Below are 15,502 nucleotides of genomic sequence, written 5' to 3'. Positions count from 1 at the left end.
TTTTGGGAAATAATGATAACAATGAGATCGGTCGATAATTACTCACTTCATTGTGTCTTCCTTTTTCATAAATAGGTCGTATTACAGCATACTACAGTCTATCGAGAAAACATCCTTCATCGAAAGACTGATTCATTATAAACTATAGAGGATGTGCAATACTATGGGTGACTGCCTTTATTATTTTTGTAGGAATTTCATCCCAGCCTACAGAATTTAAATTCTTCAAGGACTTTATGATATCAGCTACTTCATAACAGGATGTATGGATGAATTTAAATTTAGTAGGGTTACATAAACTGGAAACATGGTACACATTTGGCAGTGAAAGTTTATCACTTTTACATGGATTTATGAAGTGGCTGTTAAACGCTTCACAGATTTGTGTAGCATCCCGAACAGTCTCACCTTCAACCACCAGTTCAAGTTTCCATTGTCTGCCTTTTTTGATACCTATTTCAGTCTTTATAATGGTCCATATTGCTTTAGACTTACTTTTAGCATTTGAAATGTAATTATTACTCGCCAATTTTTTGGCTTGTCTGACAACTTTATCAAAGATTTTCTTATATTGCCTTACATACTTTAAGAATTCTGGGTCTTGATTGACTTTCACCTCCATATGAAGTTCTCTTTTCCTCATGGTTGAAATCTGAATACCCCTAGTTATTCTTGAACCCTTCTTAGGTGTGTCAGTTTTTATAGCTATAACAGGAAAACATTCATTGAACATCATCAAGAAGGCCTCCAGAAAATTATTGAGATTTTCATTTACTGAGGACTTAGCAGTAAATGGCCATGAGATGAGGCTGATTTTATTGATGAACATTTCTATATTTTCTTGTCTAAAATTTCTGATTTTCTTATTTGTGTGCTTTGGGCTAACACAGGGTAATGGCACTAATAGAGCATTGTGTTCTGAGATCCCTAAGCTTACTATACATTTTTCTGTTACTCTGTAGTTTAAGCTACTGGCAACGTTATCTATGCAGGATGCTGATGAAGCAGTTACCCTTGTCATTTCTACAAAATTTAGAATAAAACCATGTGTGGATGTCAGCTTCTTCTTCTTAAAGGCAAATTTGTCATTTTTTCTCACATCTATATTAAAATCAGCAGAAACAATAATTTTTTTATGTAACTTTTCAGTTTTGACTTGGTAGAGTAAATTTTCAAGTTTGACCAGAAAACTGCAGGAGACTGAGTAACCAGGCATATGATAACATGCTGAATATCAGCATGTTATAGTCCTTAAGTTCTATGCAGCAACTATCAAATGTGCAGTCTTCATTTAAATTATTGAAATTTTGCTTAATTTGGTATTTTACTTATGAATGAACCACAATACATGAACCACCATACCCACTGTCTCTGCAGAAGCTAGCTGCTACTTCATAATCTGTAAGTTTGTTTAATAAATTTATATTTTCATCCCTAAGTCAATGTTCACTTAAGCAAATAACCTTTACAGACCATTTTGTCCTCTCTAGAAATATTTCTAAGTCATGAAGCTTACTGACCAGATTACATGATAAACCTCCAATATTCAAATTGTTATTTGCTATTCTAGATGTGATGTCATCAAAATTATCTACTCTAAACTGGCCAGACAAAACTTGTTGTAGATTACTTATCTTAATGTTTTTTTCCTCCCATGTTCTACTAACTATCCTTAAATGGCATGGTGGTGAAGTTTTTCTCTTGTTAAGAGTCGCTCCGATTGATTCTTCTGCTGTCGTTTCTTCTGTTGATGTTGTTGGTTCTTCTGTTGTTGCTTCTTCCCTTGTTGCTTGTTCATGTGATGATGGTGTCGAATTAATGGCCTTATTTCTAGATGGGTTGCCTTTCTCTTCTTGTTCAGTGACTGTTACTATGAGCAGGCAGATGAAGTTGCGATGGAAAGCCATTGTCACCTTTATTGCCGATTTGTTTATGGAAGACTTTGAGGAAAATGCCTTGGAGTCAGTAGCTTTGAAACCTGTGGGTTTTTTCAGATATGTAGATGATACTTTTTTTTTTTTGTTTGGGCTCATGACAGAATTTTAATGACTTTTTAGAACATCTGGATAGATTCCACCCAAATATTCATTTCACAATTGATGAGTTTGGTCAGGAGTAATTTTGATGGTATGTTGGGACACGTCATTCATAGGAAGCCATCTCACACTGAATTGCATCTACCAGCTGATGCTTGTCACCATTTGGCTCATCGCGAAGGTGTATTCTGTACCTTGGTTCACAGCACCGCATCATCTCAGATCCCCGGAGTTTGTCAGCTGAGTTGGCTCATCTTGAGATCACTTTTTGTCAGAGTTGTTCTAGTGAAAGACAGATCAGACATGCATTGCACTATTGACCAATTGTGCAGTGGGTGAGTGACAATAGTACTAGGTGACACCAAAGACTACCTTCTTTTTACCTTAGGAAGGGAGCATTTCCAACAGGACAGGTCACGTTTTGTGGAAATATAATGTGAAATGTGGTTTTTGAGCACCATCTAAGATTAGGGTCCTTTTAGGATCAGTAAAGGGTGATACTGATCTATGTCAAACAGGTGTCTATCATATTCCTTGCACTTGTGGCATGTCGTATATTGGTCAGACTATCATGACTATGGGGGACCGTTGTATGAACATAAGCCTCACATATGTTTACAATAGCTGAGCAAATTTGCCATTGCAGAACATTGTCTTGGCATGCACGTCCAGCTATTGGTTAGTGCTATTAAGGAAGCAATTGATATTAAATTAGGATGGAGGTTTTTGCTTAAATTCTGCATGGAATTGTGCTCTCTGACTTGTCAAAAAATGGAAGGACAGAGTTAATGCTACCTCACTGGTTGATTATTAATTTTCCCTATTGATAACTTCTAATGTTGGTCATCTTTGCCTGTGTGGTAGTGTTCATGTTCACTGAGAGTGAGGTTGTGTGTGTGTGTGTGTGTGTGTGTGTGTGTGTGTGTGTGTGTGAGAGAGAGAGAGAGAGAGAGAGAGAGAGAGAGAGAGAGTGTGTGTGTATATGTGTGTGTTTGCGTGTTTCCCATAAGTTATTTGAACATGTTGGAAGTAACTCAGGTCTCATGAAATTATTGTTTGTTTGAAGCTACTTTCCTGGAGTTCTGATACTAAAATCTTCATTTCACTGTGCCACAATATGCTGTGAGATGTGCCAAGATAAAATGGCACAGTTGAGAGATAAAATGGAGATATTTTGGCTCCTCTGGTGATGTACTACATACTGTGGCACAAGGATTTAAGAGTGTACCAAGGCTGCAGACATATACCTCCAAATAAACAAAAAAATATTATTTAACTTTATTTTTTCTTTGTGACTACTCTCCATACCATGGCAAGGTGGATCAGCATACTTCATAATAGATTGTCCTGCTCAGTCAAAATTAACAACTCATTCAGGAAGACAGCCCACAGTATACCACTCTAACATTGCTCTTATTTTGTTGCTGAATATATAAAGAGTAATTTATGAAAAATGTGACTTAAATGTTGTGTTCAGTGATTATTAATTTAAAACTAAATCCTATATTGTTTACATTGGGTTCCTGTACCTGTATGTAAAAATTATTGTTAGTAAAAAGATATATGTATTTTCAAGATTTGCATTAATATGTATTCCATACCACCATGGTAATTAGAGACACTTAGGTTGAAGGTGAGAAACTGGGTGTAGATTATGATACCTATGTACATGAAACTCTCTGTTTAAATATTCCTATTTACTGAACAAAAGTGTGGTGGGGACCATGGCCAGCTGACATAGACTCAACTGCCACATAGAAGTGTACACATATAATAGAACTTGTACTGTATTGTAATGTTAATTCATCATTTGAACAGTTTACATTTGATAGCGAATGAAGTCACATTGCTCCTGTCACTTTACAAAGTGATCTGCCGCATGGCAGTATTATCACTTTGTCAGTGACAGCAAGCACTTTCCTCTTTTCTATGTTACTTTGACTGTCTTCTGTGGGTATAAACACTCTCTTGTTTGTTCCATTATTGTTACTGGCTTTTCACAGGGTTTAGTTGTGGGAGCACTTCTTTTCTTCTTATGTACAGTGTGAGGCACCACACTTTTTCACTTCAAATTACTTTTAACCCATTAAAGACATTTGTTATTTATTTTCACCTAGAAGAACAATGACGAGGGACTCATGAAACAAACGACAGTGTGTTCATATAACTTGGTTAACAACCAATGTACAGGCATTAACTTTTCCCCCAAGGACTTTACACTGTTTAAAAAGAAATTAAAGAGTAAACATACATTGAATATAGTGATTTTTGTGCTGTTATTGCAGTCACTGACTTAGAAAGAACACAGTTTGTGCAACTGTGTTCAAGACAAAAAAAATCATCATCAATAACAATGCAGCACAGGGCAAATTTCTGAAAATGAATACTGATCAGTACTTAAACTAGGAGTAATATATTATATATCTTTGACAGTATAACGTATCTAAAAACAAAGATGATGTGACTTACCAAACAAAAGCGCTGGCAGGTCGATAGACACACAAACAAACACAAACATACACACAAAATTCAAGCTTTCGCAACAAACGGTTGCCTCATCAGGAAAAAGGGAAGGAGAGGGAAAGATGAAAGGATGTGGGTTTTAAGGGAGAGGGTAAGGAGTCATTCCAGTCCCGGGAGCGGAAAGACTTACCTTAGGGGGAAAAAAGGACGGGTATACACTCGCACACACACACATATCCATTCACACATATACAGACACAAGCAGACATATTTAAAGACAAAGAGTTAAATATGTCTGCTTTAAATATGTCTGCTTGTGTCTGTATATGTGTGGATGGATATGTGTGTGTGTGCGAGTGTATACCCGTCCTTTTTTCCCCCTAAGGTAAGTCTTTCCGCTCCCGGGACTGGAATGACTCCTTACCCTCTCCCTTAAAACCCACATCCTTTCGTCTTTCCCTCTCCTTCCCTCTTTCCTGATGAGGCAACAGTTTGTTGCGAAAGCTTGAATTTTGTGTGTATGTTTGTGTTTGTTTGTGTGTCTATCGACCTGCCAGCACTTTCGTTTGGTAAGTCACATCATCTTTGTTTTTAGATATATTTTTCCCACGTGAAATGTTTCCCTCCATTATAGTGACAGTATAATGTAATTCAATAGATAAAAAAAATGTACTTGCCATGCAGCGGCAGGAGAATACACTTAAAAAAAGGTTTTACTTTCCAAGCTTTCGGAGCCAGTGGCTCCTTCTTCTGGCAGAAGGTTTGAAGGGAAGGAAGAGGAGTGAAGGAAAAGGAGTCGAGAGGTTTAGAAAAAGACATATAGTTCAGAAAAGTCACCCAGAACCCAGGTCAGGGGAGACTTACCAGACTGGATAAGAAGAGGGGGAGTTAAACACAAAGTGAACCTCTTCATTGCACAAAAATGTGGTTGTAAGGATAATGCTTGGTGTCCATCCTTGAGCTTAATGTAGGCAACTGTTTTCTTTTAATATGTATACTAATAACAGGCTGACAGTTATGAAATTTGCTGTGGAAAATTAGGTGTTATTTGAAAGTAATAGCAGTACAGAAGTATAAAAGTAGAAATAGAAACAGCCACCACTGTTTGCTAATTTAACATTATTGTTGCACCAGAAGGAATGAAATAAGTGATTAAAATATTTGACCACAACTCTCACAAATTAGAGAAATTATTTCTACTGGATAACTCTCTCTACTACATATAGATGAATTTCTGAATAGACAGTATGTACATTGTTGGGTTACATTTATCAAATGTTATTGTAGATTATGATTATAACAAACAAATATGGCTACATAAATGACCAGCATGTACCAGTGTTTCCACTGAGAAAAATTATCTTATTTGTGAACATATTGATACACTCCAACTAAATGGACCTGTTCAATGGTTTTCAATGTATTATTTTTATTGCCCTTCCAGATTTCTTTATTAAGGTAGCTACTTTCAAATGATGCTAACTAGTTTCTGTTTGCAGATAATGAACATGGTGGCAAGCAGATAGTGGTGCGAAGCTGCATAGTAGACACATCTTTGATGAAGACCTGTGACATTGCTGAAAAAATGAATCTACCATCAAATGCTGAAGTTACATTTTGTGATAGTTGCCAAGATGATCTCTGCAACAATGGCAACCACCTTGCTGTCTCTTTCCTGGCATTGTTGCTTCCTTGCATTATTACTCTCATCCTTTCACCCATTCATTAAAATGATGTTGCTTGCACCACACACACTACATAATTATCTTAGTTTATACTTCAGACAAATATAATATGTCTGAAATACATGTTTATAGCTGTACAGTCCTTTAAATGTAGACTAAAGCAACTATGTGATGTTCAGTGTGAAGTGACCTTGTGAAGAAAGTCCTTATGAAAATCAATTATTAATATGTCAACTGACAAATCTGCAAGAAACTGCTGTATGGTTGTTTCTTAGTAATATATTTACATAGTATTATTACGTGTTTCTGTTCATATTCGTCCTGTAGATACTACTGCTGACACTCCTTTCTATCATAACTTCTCAATGGAGATTCTGATTCTTGCACCTCGCACTGAAATAATCCATTGTGTAGCTAAGTGCTTATTTGTGGAGCATTTGTGAATCATTTCACTTTCATCTAAGTTGAATAACGATGTAGGACATGATATCTTCATATTTCAACAGTGCCAGTCATTTAGAAACTTCAACACTTGGAGCACATACTTGCAATACATGAAACAGTATGTTGATGATTATTACATGTACTTACTTTTATATAAATTTTTATAAAGTGTGACATTAATGTAGGTTTGTGTAAGAGCAGTCTAAGTTATGATATTTTAATTGAACTTTAAGTACTGTATTGTAATGCTTGTGTGTATAAATCTGGTAGTTGTGTATAAATCTGGTAGTTGTAGAAAGGTGTAATTTCAAATTGAGATGCTTCAAATAAAAATTTGTAAATGAAGTTTTGATGAAAGTTTATTGAATTCCCACTGCCTTGGTAGTGGATAACCACCATGTACCAATCGCTAATTTTGCCCTATGCCTGAATATGCTCTAATTCATAACCACCTTTCCAAACTGAAATTGTTTGTGAAAAATTACATATTAATGGCTGCAATGAAACAAATGAGTGACCTATAACAATGTAAAGTAACTATCACTCAATGTGGGGGTGTGACTAATAAAAAGTGAGAGATCTCTCACTGCTTGTGTTACATCGCAATGTGAGGGCAGGTATACTTGTCATCAAGATTCTGGTTAACCATGTCAGACCACCACAAGGGAGGAACTCCTTGCTGTACACCAAGCACATCTTAACTGCTACACATCTAACGCCTGCACCCTCAGATGTTACCTTTCATGCTACACTACTGTGGTGTCTTTATTTAACAGAATAATGTGGTTCCATGAAAGGCACATATCTCTTTGAACTGTCTGCATAATGTTGAGATAGTCCTATTGCCAGTAACATCACCAGATCTGTTGCCGATAGAACATGTGTGGGAGCAGCTAGATTCAACTCCATCATATCAAGAACCAGTTACAACTGCTATGGGCCAGATGGTCTCAGGAGAGGATACAATTGATTTTTGAGACACATCGCAACCAAATTTGTGTGTGCATGCAGGCCAAAGGGGGTGCAAAGCCATTAATAAGTGGGCCCATACTGCCAAATTCTTTATAAATTAGACTCAGTTTTGTAATCACTGAAATAACATTTCATGCCCTTTCAACCTGTGAAATTTCATTTTGTTTCCTCCTTCCTTCTGAGTGCTTCACTTTTTTGGTCATGCAGTATATAACAAGTGAAAGAGGCAGCCCAAGAAAATTTTTGCAGATTGCGATACCCTACTAACAGTGAGACCACTCAATAAAGAAGCAACCAACTCTCATTCATTCATAATGTTACACAGAGCCCATCATGGGAATCTTCTCAAATTTGGAATTAGCCAAGATACACATAAACAAAAAATAAGGAAATAATAGAAATTTAATCTGTATACTATACTGCAACCAAACTATCACTAAACTGTTAAATATTATTCATGCTTATTACAACCAAATTTAATTGGGTAAATTACAAAGAAAGTTGCTACCTGCTTCCTCAGTTATACTATGTAGCTGCTGTCATTTACATGCTACTGTAGTTTAATGTTAATTCACTACAGTTATATTTTTCAAGGAACATGTGTGCTACTTACAGTACATTAGTACTTGTCATGCGGCTTTACAAAGAACCTTACTACTTGCCTAGTGGCTAAGAGATCTTTTCAATCCCTGAATCTAGATATTTCAACAATATTTAGAAAGAGTGACTAGTGTGCAGGGTGGCAATTCCTCTCGAATACTTGGAAAACATGGAATTCTCAGGAAATTACATTTTACATGGGAAACTTATGGAAATCTCAGGAATTTCACAAAATAAATACATTGAATAAGACATCAGATTACAAGAACAGTAAATGTCATAAAATCAGGCATTAAATTCCCTGACACACTTGGAAGTGAACATTCCTAAACAACATAGGATCTGATGCCACTGAGAAGTGGGGTGCCTCACAATAGCCCATCTGAACAAGTCAGATTAGCTTTTTTCTTAAACAAACATAAAATGTTGTTGTTGTTGTTGTTGTTGTCGTCTTCAGTCCTGAGACTGGTTTGATGCAGCTCTCCATGCTACTCTATCCTGTGCAAGCTTCTTCATCTCCCAGTACCTACTGCAACCTACATCCTTCTGAATCTGCTTAGTGTATTCATCTCTTGGTCTCCCTCTACGATTTTTACCCTCCACGTTGCCCTCCAATACTAAACTGGTGATCCCTTGATGTCTCAGAACATGTCCTACCAACTGATCCCTTCTTCTAGTCAAGTTGTGCCACAAACTTCTCTTCTCCCCAATCCTATTCAATACCTCCTCATTAGTTACGTGATCTACCCACCTTATCTTCAGCATTCTTCTGTAGCACCACATTTCGAAAGCTTCTATCCTCTTCTTGTCCAAACTAGTTATCGTCCATGTTTCACTTCCATACATGGCTACACTCCATACAAATACTTTCAGAAACGACTTCCTGACACCTAAATCTATACTCGATGTTAAGAAATTTCTCTTCTTCGGAAACGCTTTCCTTGCCATTGCCAGTCTACATTTTATATCCTCTCTACTTCGACCATCATCAGTTATTTTACTCCCCAAATAGCAAAACTCCTTTACTACTTTAAGTGTCTCATTTCCTAATCTAATTCTCTCAGCATCACCCGATTTAATTTGACTACATTCCATTATCCTCGTTTTGCTTTTGTTGATGTTCATCTTATATCCTCCTTTCAAGACACTGTCCATTCCGTTCAATTGCTCTTCCAAGTCCTTTGCTGTCTCTGACAGAATTACAATGTCATCGGCGAACCTCAAAGTTTTTACTTCTTCTCCATAAATTTTAATACCTACTCCGAATTTTTCTTTTGTTTCCTTTACTGCTTGTTCAATATACAGATTGAATAACATCAGGGAGAGGCTACCACCCTGTCTCACTCCTTTCCCAACCACTGCTTCCCTTTCATATCCCTCGACTCTTATAACTGCCATCTGGTTTCTGTACAAATTGTAAATAGCCTTTCGCTCCCTGTATTTTACCCTTGCCACCTTCAGAATTTGAAAGAGAGTATTCCAGTTAACATTGTCAAAAGCTTTCTCTAAGTCTACAAATGCTAGAAACGTAGGTTTGCCTTTTCTTAATCTTTCTTCTATGATAAGTCGTAAGGTTAGTATTGCCTCACGTGTTCCAACATTTCTACGGAATCCAAACTGATCTTCCCCGAGGTCCGCTTCTACCAGTTTTTCCATTCGTCTGTAAAGAATTCGTGTTAGTATTTTGCAGCTATTACTTATTAAACTGATAGTTCGGTAATTTTCACATCTGTCAACACCTGCTTTCTTTGGGATTGGAATTATTATATTCTTCTTGAAGTCTGAGGGTATTTCGCCTGTCTCATACATCTTGCTCACCAGATGGTAGAGTTTTGTCATGACTGGCTCTCCCAAGGCCATCAGTAGTTCTAATGGAATGTTGTCTACTCCCGGGGCCTTGTTTCGACTCAGGTCTTTCAGTGCTCTGTCAAACTCTTCACGCAGTATCTTATCTCCCATTTCGTCTTCATCTACATCCTCTTCCATTTCCATAATATTGTCCTCAAGTACATCGCCCTTGTATAAACCCTCTATATACTCCTTCCACCTTTCTGCCTTCCCTTCTTTGCTTAGAACTGGGTTGCCATTTGAACTCTTGATATTCATACAAGTGGTTCTCTTCTCTCCAAAGGTCTCTTTAATTTTCCTGTAGGCAGTATCTATCTTACCCCTAGAGAGACAAGCCTCTACATCCTTACATTTGTCCTCTAGCCATCCCTGCTTAGCCATTTTGCACTTCCTGTCGATGTCATTTTTGAGACGTTTGTATTCCTTTTTGCCTGCTTCATTTACTGCATTTTTATATTTTCTCCTTTCTTCAATTAAATTCAATATTTCTTCTGTTACCCAAGGATTTCTACTAGCCCTCGTCTTTTTACCTACTTGATCGTCTGCTGCCTTCACTACTTCATCCCTCAGAGCTACCCATTCTTCTTCTACTGTATTTCTTTCCCCCATTCCTGTCAATTGTTCCCTTATGCTCTCCCTGAAACTCTCTACAACCTCTGGTTCTTTCAGTTTATCCAGGTCCCATCTCCTTAAATTCCCACCTTTTTGCAGCTTCTTCAGTTTCAATCTGCAGTTCATAACCAATAGATTGTGGTCAGAATCCACATCTGCCCCTGGAAATGTCCTACAATTTAAAACCTGGTTCCTAAATCTCTGTCTTACCATTATATAATCTATCTGATACCTTTTAGTATCTCCAGGATTCTTCCATGTATACAACCTTCTTTTATGATTCTTGAACCAAGTGTTAGCTATGATTAAGTTATGCTCTGTGCAAAATTCTACCAGACGGCTTTCTCTTTCATTTCTTCCCCCCAATCCATATTCACCTACTATGTTTCCTTCTCTCCCTTTTCCTACTGACGAATTCCAGTCACCCATGACTATTAAATTTTCGTCTCCCTTCACTACCTGAATAATTTCTTTTATCTCGTCATACATTTCATCTATTTCTTCATCATCTGCAGAGCTAGTTGGCATATAAACTTGTACTACTGTAGTAGGCATGGGCTTTGTGTCTATCTTGGCCACAATAATGCGTTCACTATGCTGTTTGTAGTAGCTAACCCGCACGCCTACTTTTTTTTTCATTATTAAACCTACTCCTGCATTACCCCTATTTGATTTTGTATTTATAACCCTGTAATCACCTGACCAAAAGTCTTGTTTCTCCTGCCACTGAACTTCACTAATTCCCACTATATCTAACTTTAACCTATCCATTTCCCTTTTTAAATTTTCTAACCTACCTGCCCGATTAAGGGATCTGACATTCCACGCTCCGATTCGTAGAACGCCAGTTTTCTTTCTCCTGATAACGATGTCCTCTTGAGCAGTCCCCGCCCGGAGATCCGAATGGGGAACCATTTTACCTCTGGAGTATTTTACCCAAGAGGACGCAATCATCATTTAATCATACAGTAAAGCTGCATGTCCTCGGGAAAAATTACGGCTGTAGTTTCCCCTTGCTTTCAGCCGTTCGCAGTACCAGCACAGCAAGGCCGTTTTGGTTAATGTTACAAGGCCAGATCAGTCAATCATCCAGACTGTTGCCCCTGCAACTACTGAAAAGGCTGCTGCCCCTCTTCAGGAACCACATGTTTGTCTGGCCTCTCAACAGATACCCCTCCGTTGTGGTTGCACCTACGGTACGGCCATCTGTATCGCTGAGGCACGCAAGCCTCCCCACCAACGGCAAGGTCCATGGTTCATGGGGGAAGAAACTTAAAATACAGTTTCAAAAATACCCAGAAATAGATCTCTCTACTTAATATGCAAGGAACTGGAGTTGGCATACCACCTTTGCATGATCATGTATAACTTTCCTCTTATTTTTGAAACTGCATTTTACTTAAACATAAAATACAGTTTCAAAAATAAGAGGAAAGTTATACATGATCATGCAATGGTGGTATGCCAACTCCAGTTCCTTGCAGGTTAAGTAGAGGGATCTATGTCTCACAATGATAATGCAAGAAATGGGAACTGGTGTGTATGCTAAAGGACAGCCTCAAAGAGCACTTCCCATGTGTAAGGCAAGTAATGGCTACTGGTAGTTACTCATGAGTGGTCACAAGCAAGTAGTGAAACAAAAGCTAGGCATGAAGACCATCAGTTCCATTTATTAAATTTGTAAACCACCAAATACATTAATAAATAGATATAGCAAGAGTAAGGTAGTTAAAGTCAAGTAGTCAAATTCAAAACCTAGGCATGAAGGCCATCAGTAACACTTGTTAAATTTATATGTCACACAGTGCATTAACAAATACATATATCCAGAAGAAGGCATTAAAAGAACAACTAGTAAACGCACCAGACTTTCCTCATGGGACACTGAGCTCACTCAAAATGAGATAACAGATTACAGTTGCAATAGTGACAGCTTGGCACCAGAAAGGTTCACTCAGCAAATTAATAGGGTAGCAAGCACACTCTAGGAAAACAAATAGCTGGGTATGCACAGGCATAATTGCTTGATATGGAAACAGCACTGGAAAAGACACCGCATGACAGTTGAATTCCAGTGAATCATTCCAAAACTTGTTCAACCAGTGTTGTTCATGAAGGCTCATCAGGAGACTGCTTCTGCCATCAAAATGTCAAGTGCTGTAGCCCTTGAAACTGTAGGCCCATAGCAGAATGTGTCCCTCAGGCCACAACAGTCCACATGATGCCCACAGACGTCTCCCAGCTTCATGTTGCCCCACCAACCTGATTTTTAATGTGCTCTCTTCCAACACACCTTGTCTGCTTGACAGACCAGCACAGTCATGACCTCAGAACTCTGTGAACAGCCAATGTGCCCCCATGACACAATTCAGTGACTGGGCACACCGAATCACTTTCTTCCTGCCACCACAACCTCACTACTTGCCACTTCGACTTCAAGAGGGTGTCTACCAGAGCCTCAATTCACCAAGTGCAAAGTTATCCCCTTTCAAATCCTGATGCAACTTATCAACTTACAACACAGCTATGCCCTACATAGTCGATGAACAGAAGCACCATTGGATGCTCAGCATGGGTGAATTGGGCGAACCCCCTGCATTCATCAGAGTTAGGTTTGGCAACCTTACACTCCCAACACTGACCTACCATTTTCCTTATGTCTTTATACAATAACTGTCCGTCTTTCCTTGTGCAAAAAAGACAATCCCCCATTTTAACTTGTACCGTGGGATGCCTTCACCTGATCCCATGTGGCACTTGATAAGCTCCAACTCCGAATCCCAATCCTGCTGTTGGCATAGCCTGACATCCTATTAAGTACTGCACTAGCAACCTCTCCCCCTCCTCCCCTGAGTCCTCAGGGGAAGGACATTCATTCTCTTCCTTGAACATTCAATTGAGGGTGTCGACCACCATATTCTCCCATTCTCTTCTATGCCTGATGGAGAATTTGAAGGTGGATATCTGCAATGCTCAGCAGGCAATGCACCCAGTTTTACGGTGTGTCAGTACCCAAGTGAGGGGCTGGTCACCAGTTTCAAGCACAAATTTGGAATGCTCCAAATAAAACTTGAATTGCTCAGTGGCAAACAGAATGGTTCAGGCCTTGAGTTCATACACTGAATATATACATTCAGCAGGAGTCAATGAACAGGATGCGTACGCCACTGGCCTGCTTTCCCGACCCTTCTCCTGCAACAATACTACCACAACACTTGAGCTGGAAGAATCCATTTGTAATATCAAAGAAAGCCTGAAGTCTGAGATGACCAACATCAGAGCATTACTTAACAAAGTCTTCAATACATCAAAGGCTACCTGCTGGTTCTTGGTCCATTTGAAAGGCTTCCCCTTCCAGTGCAGCAGATTTAAAGGCACAAATTTTTGGTACTGACGAAGGTGCTCCAGACGTTCAGGGAAATATCTACTGTAGGCCACCACATGGTCCAGATAATTGTATGTGAATTGGAACTTAATGTCACCCAGCACATAATGGAAGAGCCTAAACAAATAAGCTGTCCTCGTTGACAATCCGAAGAGCACCTGATTAAACTTGTATAAGTTGCAATCCGTTGTAAATGCTGTAGCTGCCTTGGATTCCTCTGCCAGGGGAATTTGGTAATAAGCTTGGTTCAAATCGAGCACAATGAAATAACGAGCCCCACTGATGCAATGATGTAAATCTGGAAGGGGTATGGATGCCTGAACCACCCCATGATTCCAAGCTAGGTAATCATCTACTGCCATATACCCTCCATCCTTACCCATTGCCACTGAGAAAATTGGAGAGGCAGAGGGAGATTTAGAACTGCATAACTCCTTCGCCCAGCAAGTTTATGCTACCAGATGCAACGCCTTTAATTTAGGGGGGAACAGCCTGTGAAGGGTTGTCTAATGGCATCTTATCTGACAGCTGGATATGACATTCAATTTTGTTTGTTACACCTAACCTATCTGACAAAACATCTGGCAACTTTTGTCCCTGGACAAGGAGCCCACTGAACCCACCATGATCACTTTGTACCACATAAACACCTGAGAAATTAGTGTGCCAGCACAAATGGAACCTTACAGATGAATAAAACTTAAAACAGAAAACCCCCATGAATAATCAAAAACCAACCCAGTCTTCTTCAAGAAATCACATCATAAGAGCAAGTCATTGTTCAAAACTTTCACCACTAATACCTCCAAGGGCCAAGAAAAGTCATCAATCCTACAGAAAACATGCAACAACACTGTCAGAGAAATGGCCCTATAAGTCTATGTGATGGGCTGTAAGTCAGAAAATTTTCAAATAGTAGTAATGAAGAAATATGACTCCCTGGGTCTAATAATGCACTTACTGGCCTGTGATTAATAACAACACCCACAAAGGGTAGTGGATTGTCAGTCACTTTCCTGACCCTGTTACAGGCATTCAGTATAACACAAGTTGGAAACCATCTTTGCCTCTTTTGAAGTCAGCTATTTGGCTGTTTTTACTGCCTGACATGGCGAAAGTGGGCAAGGTGATCCAGCTCGTCGCTGTGATAGCAGCATGGCTTAGTACCACTGGCATTACTGGGGGTTCCACCGTTACTAGTGTTGTCATTCAGCTGAAAGGAACTGCCTTCATGTCCCTGCCTCATACCAACTTGTGTCACTCCCTCCATTATAGTCACCAAATGGTCTAGGTTATTGTAAGTGGCCAGCCTCTCAGCAAATAAAACACAAAACTGACCCTCCAACTTCACACCCTGCGGAGTAGTGGCTGCCATCTCAGATTCGGATACTTGAACATCAAAAGCAAGTGCTGCTGTTTGTACTTTCTATATCTATTTGGTTAATGGCTCTCCCATC

The 15,502-nt window shown here is 38.9% G+C and overlaps 1 protein-coding gene across 1 annotated transcript in view; it reads left to right on the top strand.

Annotated features, from left to right (window-relative positions):
* Positions 1 to 6,896, top strand: part of LOC124776880 — a 260,401-nt gene extending 253,505 nt beyond the window's left edge. The window contains exon 3 of the mRNA XM_047252062.1: positions 5,999 to 6,896. Within this exon, the coding sequence (XP_047108018.1) occupies positions 5,999 to 6,228 (230 nt within the window). The 3' untranslated portion in view covers positions 6,229 to 6,896. The remainder of the gene's footprint in view (positions 1 to 5,998) is intronic.
* The last annotated feature ends 8,606 nt before the right edge of the window (positions 6,897 to 15,502 follow it).

This window comes from Schistocerca piceifrons, chromosome 2, assembly GCF_021461385.2.
Source record: "Schistocerca piceifrons isolate TAMUIC-IGC-003096 chromosome 2, iqSchPice1.1, whole genome shotgun sequence".
Taxonomy (NCBI): Eukaryota; Metazoa; Arthropoda; class Insecta; order Orthoptera; family Acrididae; genus Schistocerca; species Schistocerca piceifrons.
Note: the sequence above shows the minus strand (reverse complement) of the source record. Positions and strands in the feature narration are given on the sequence as shown.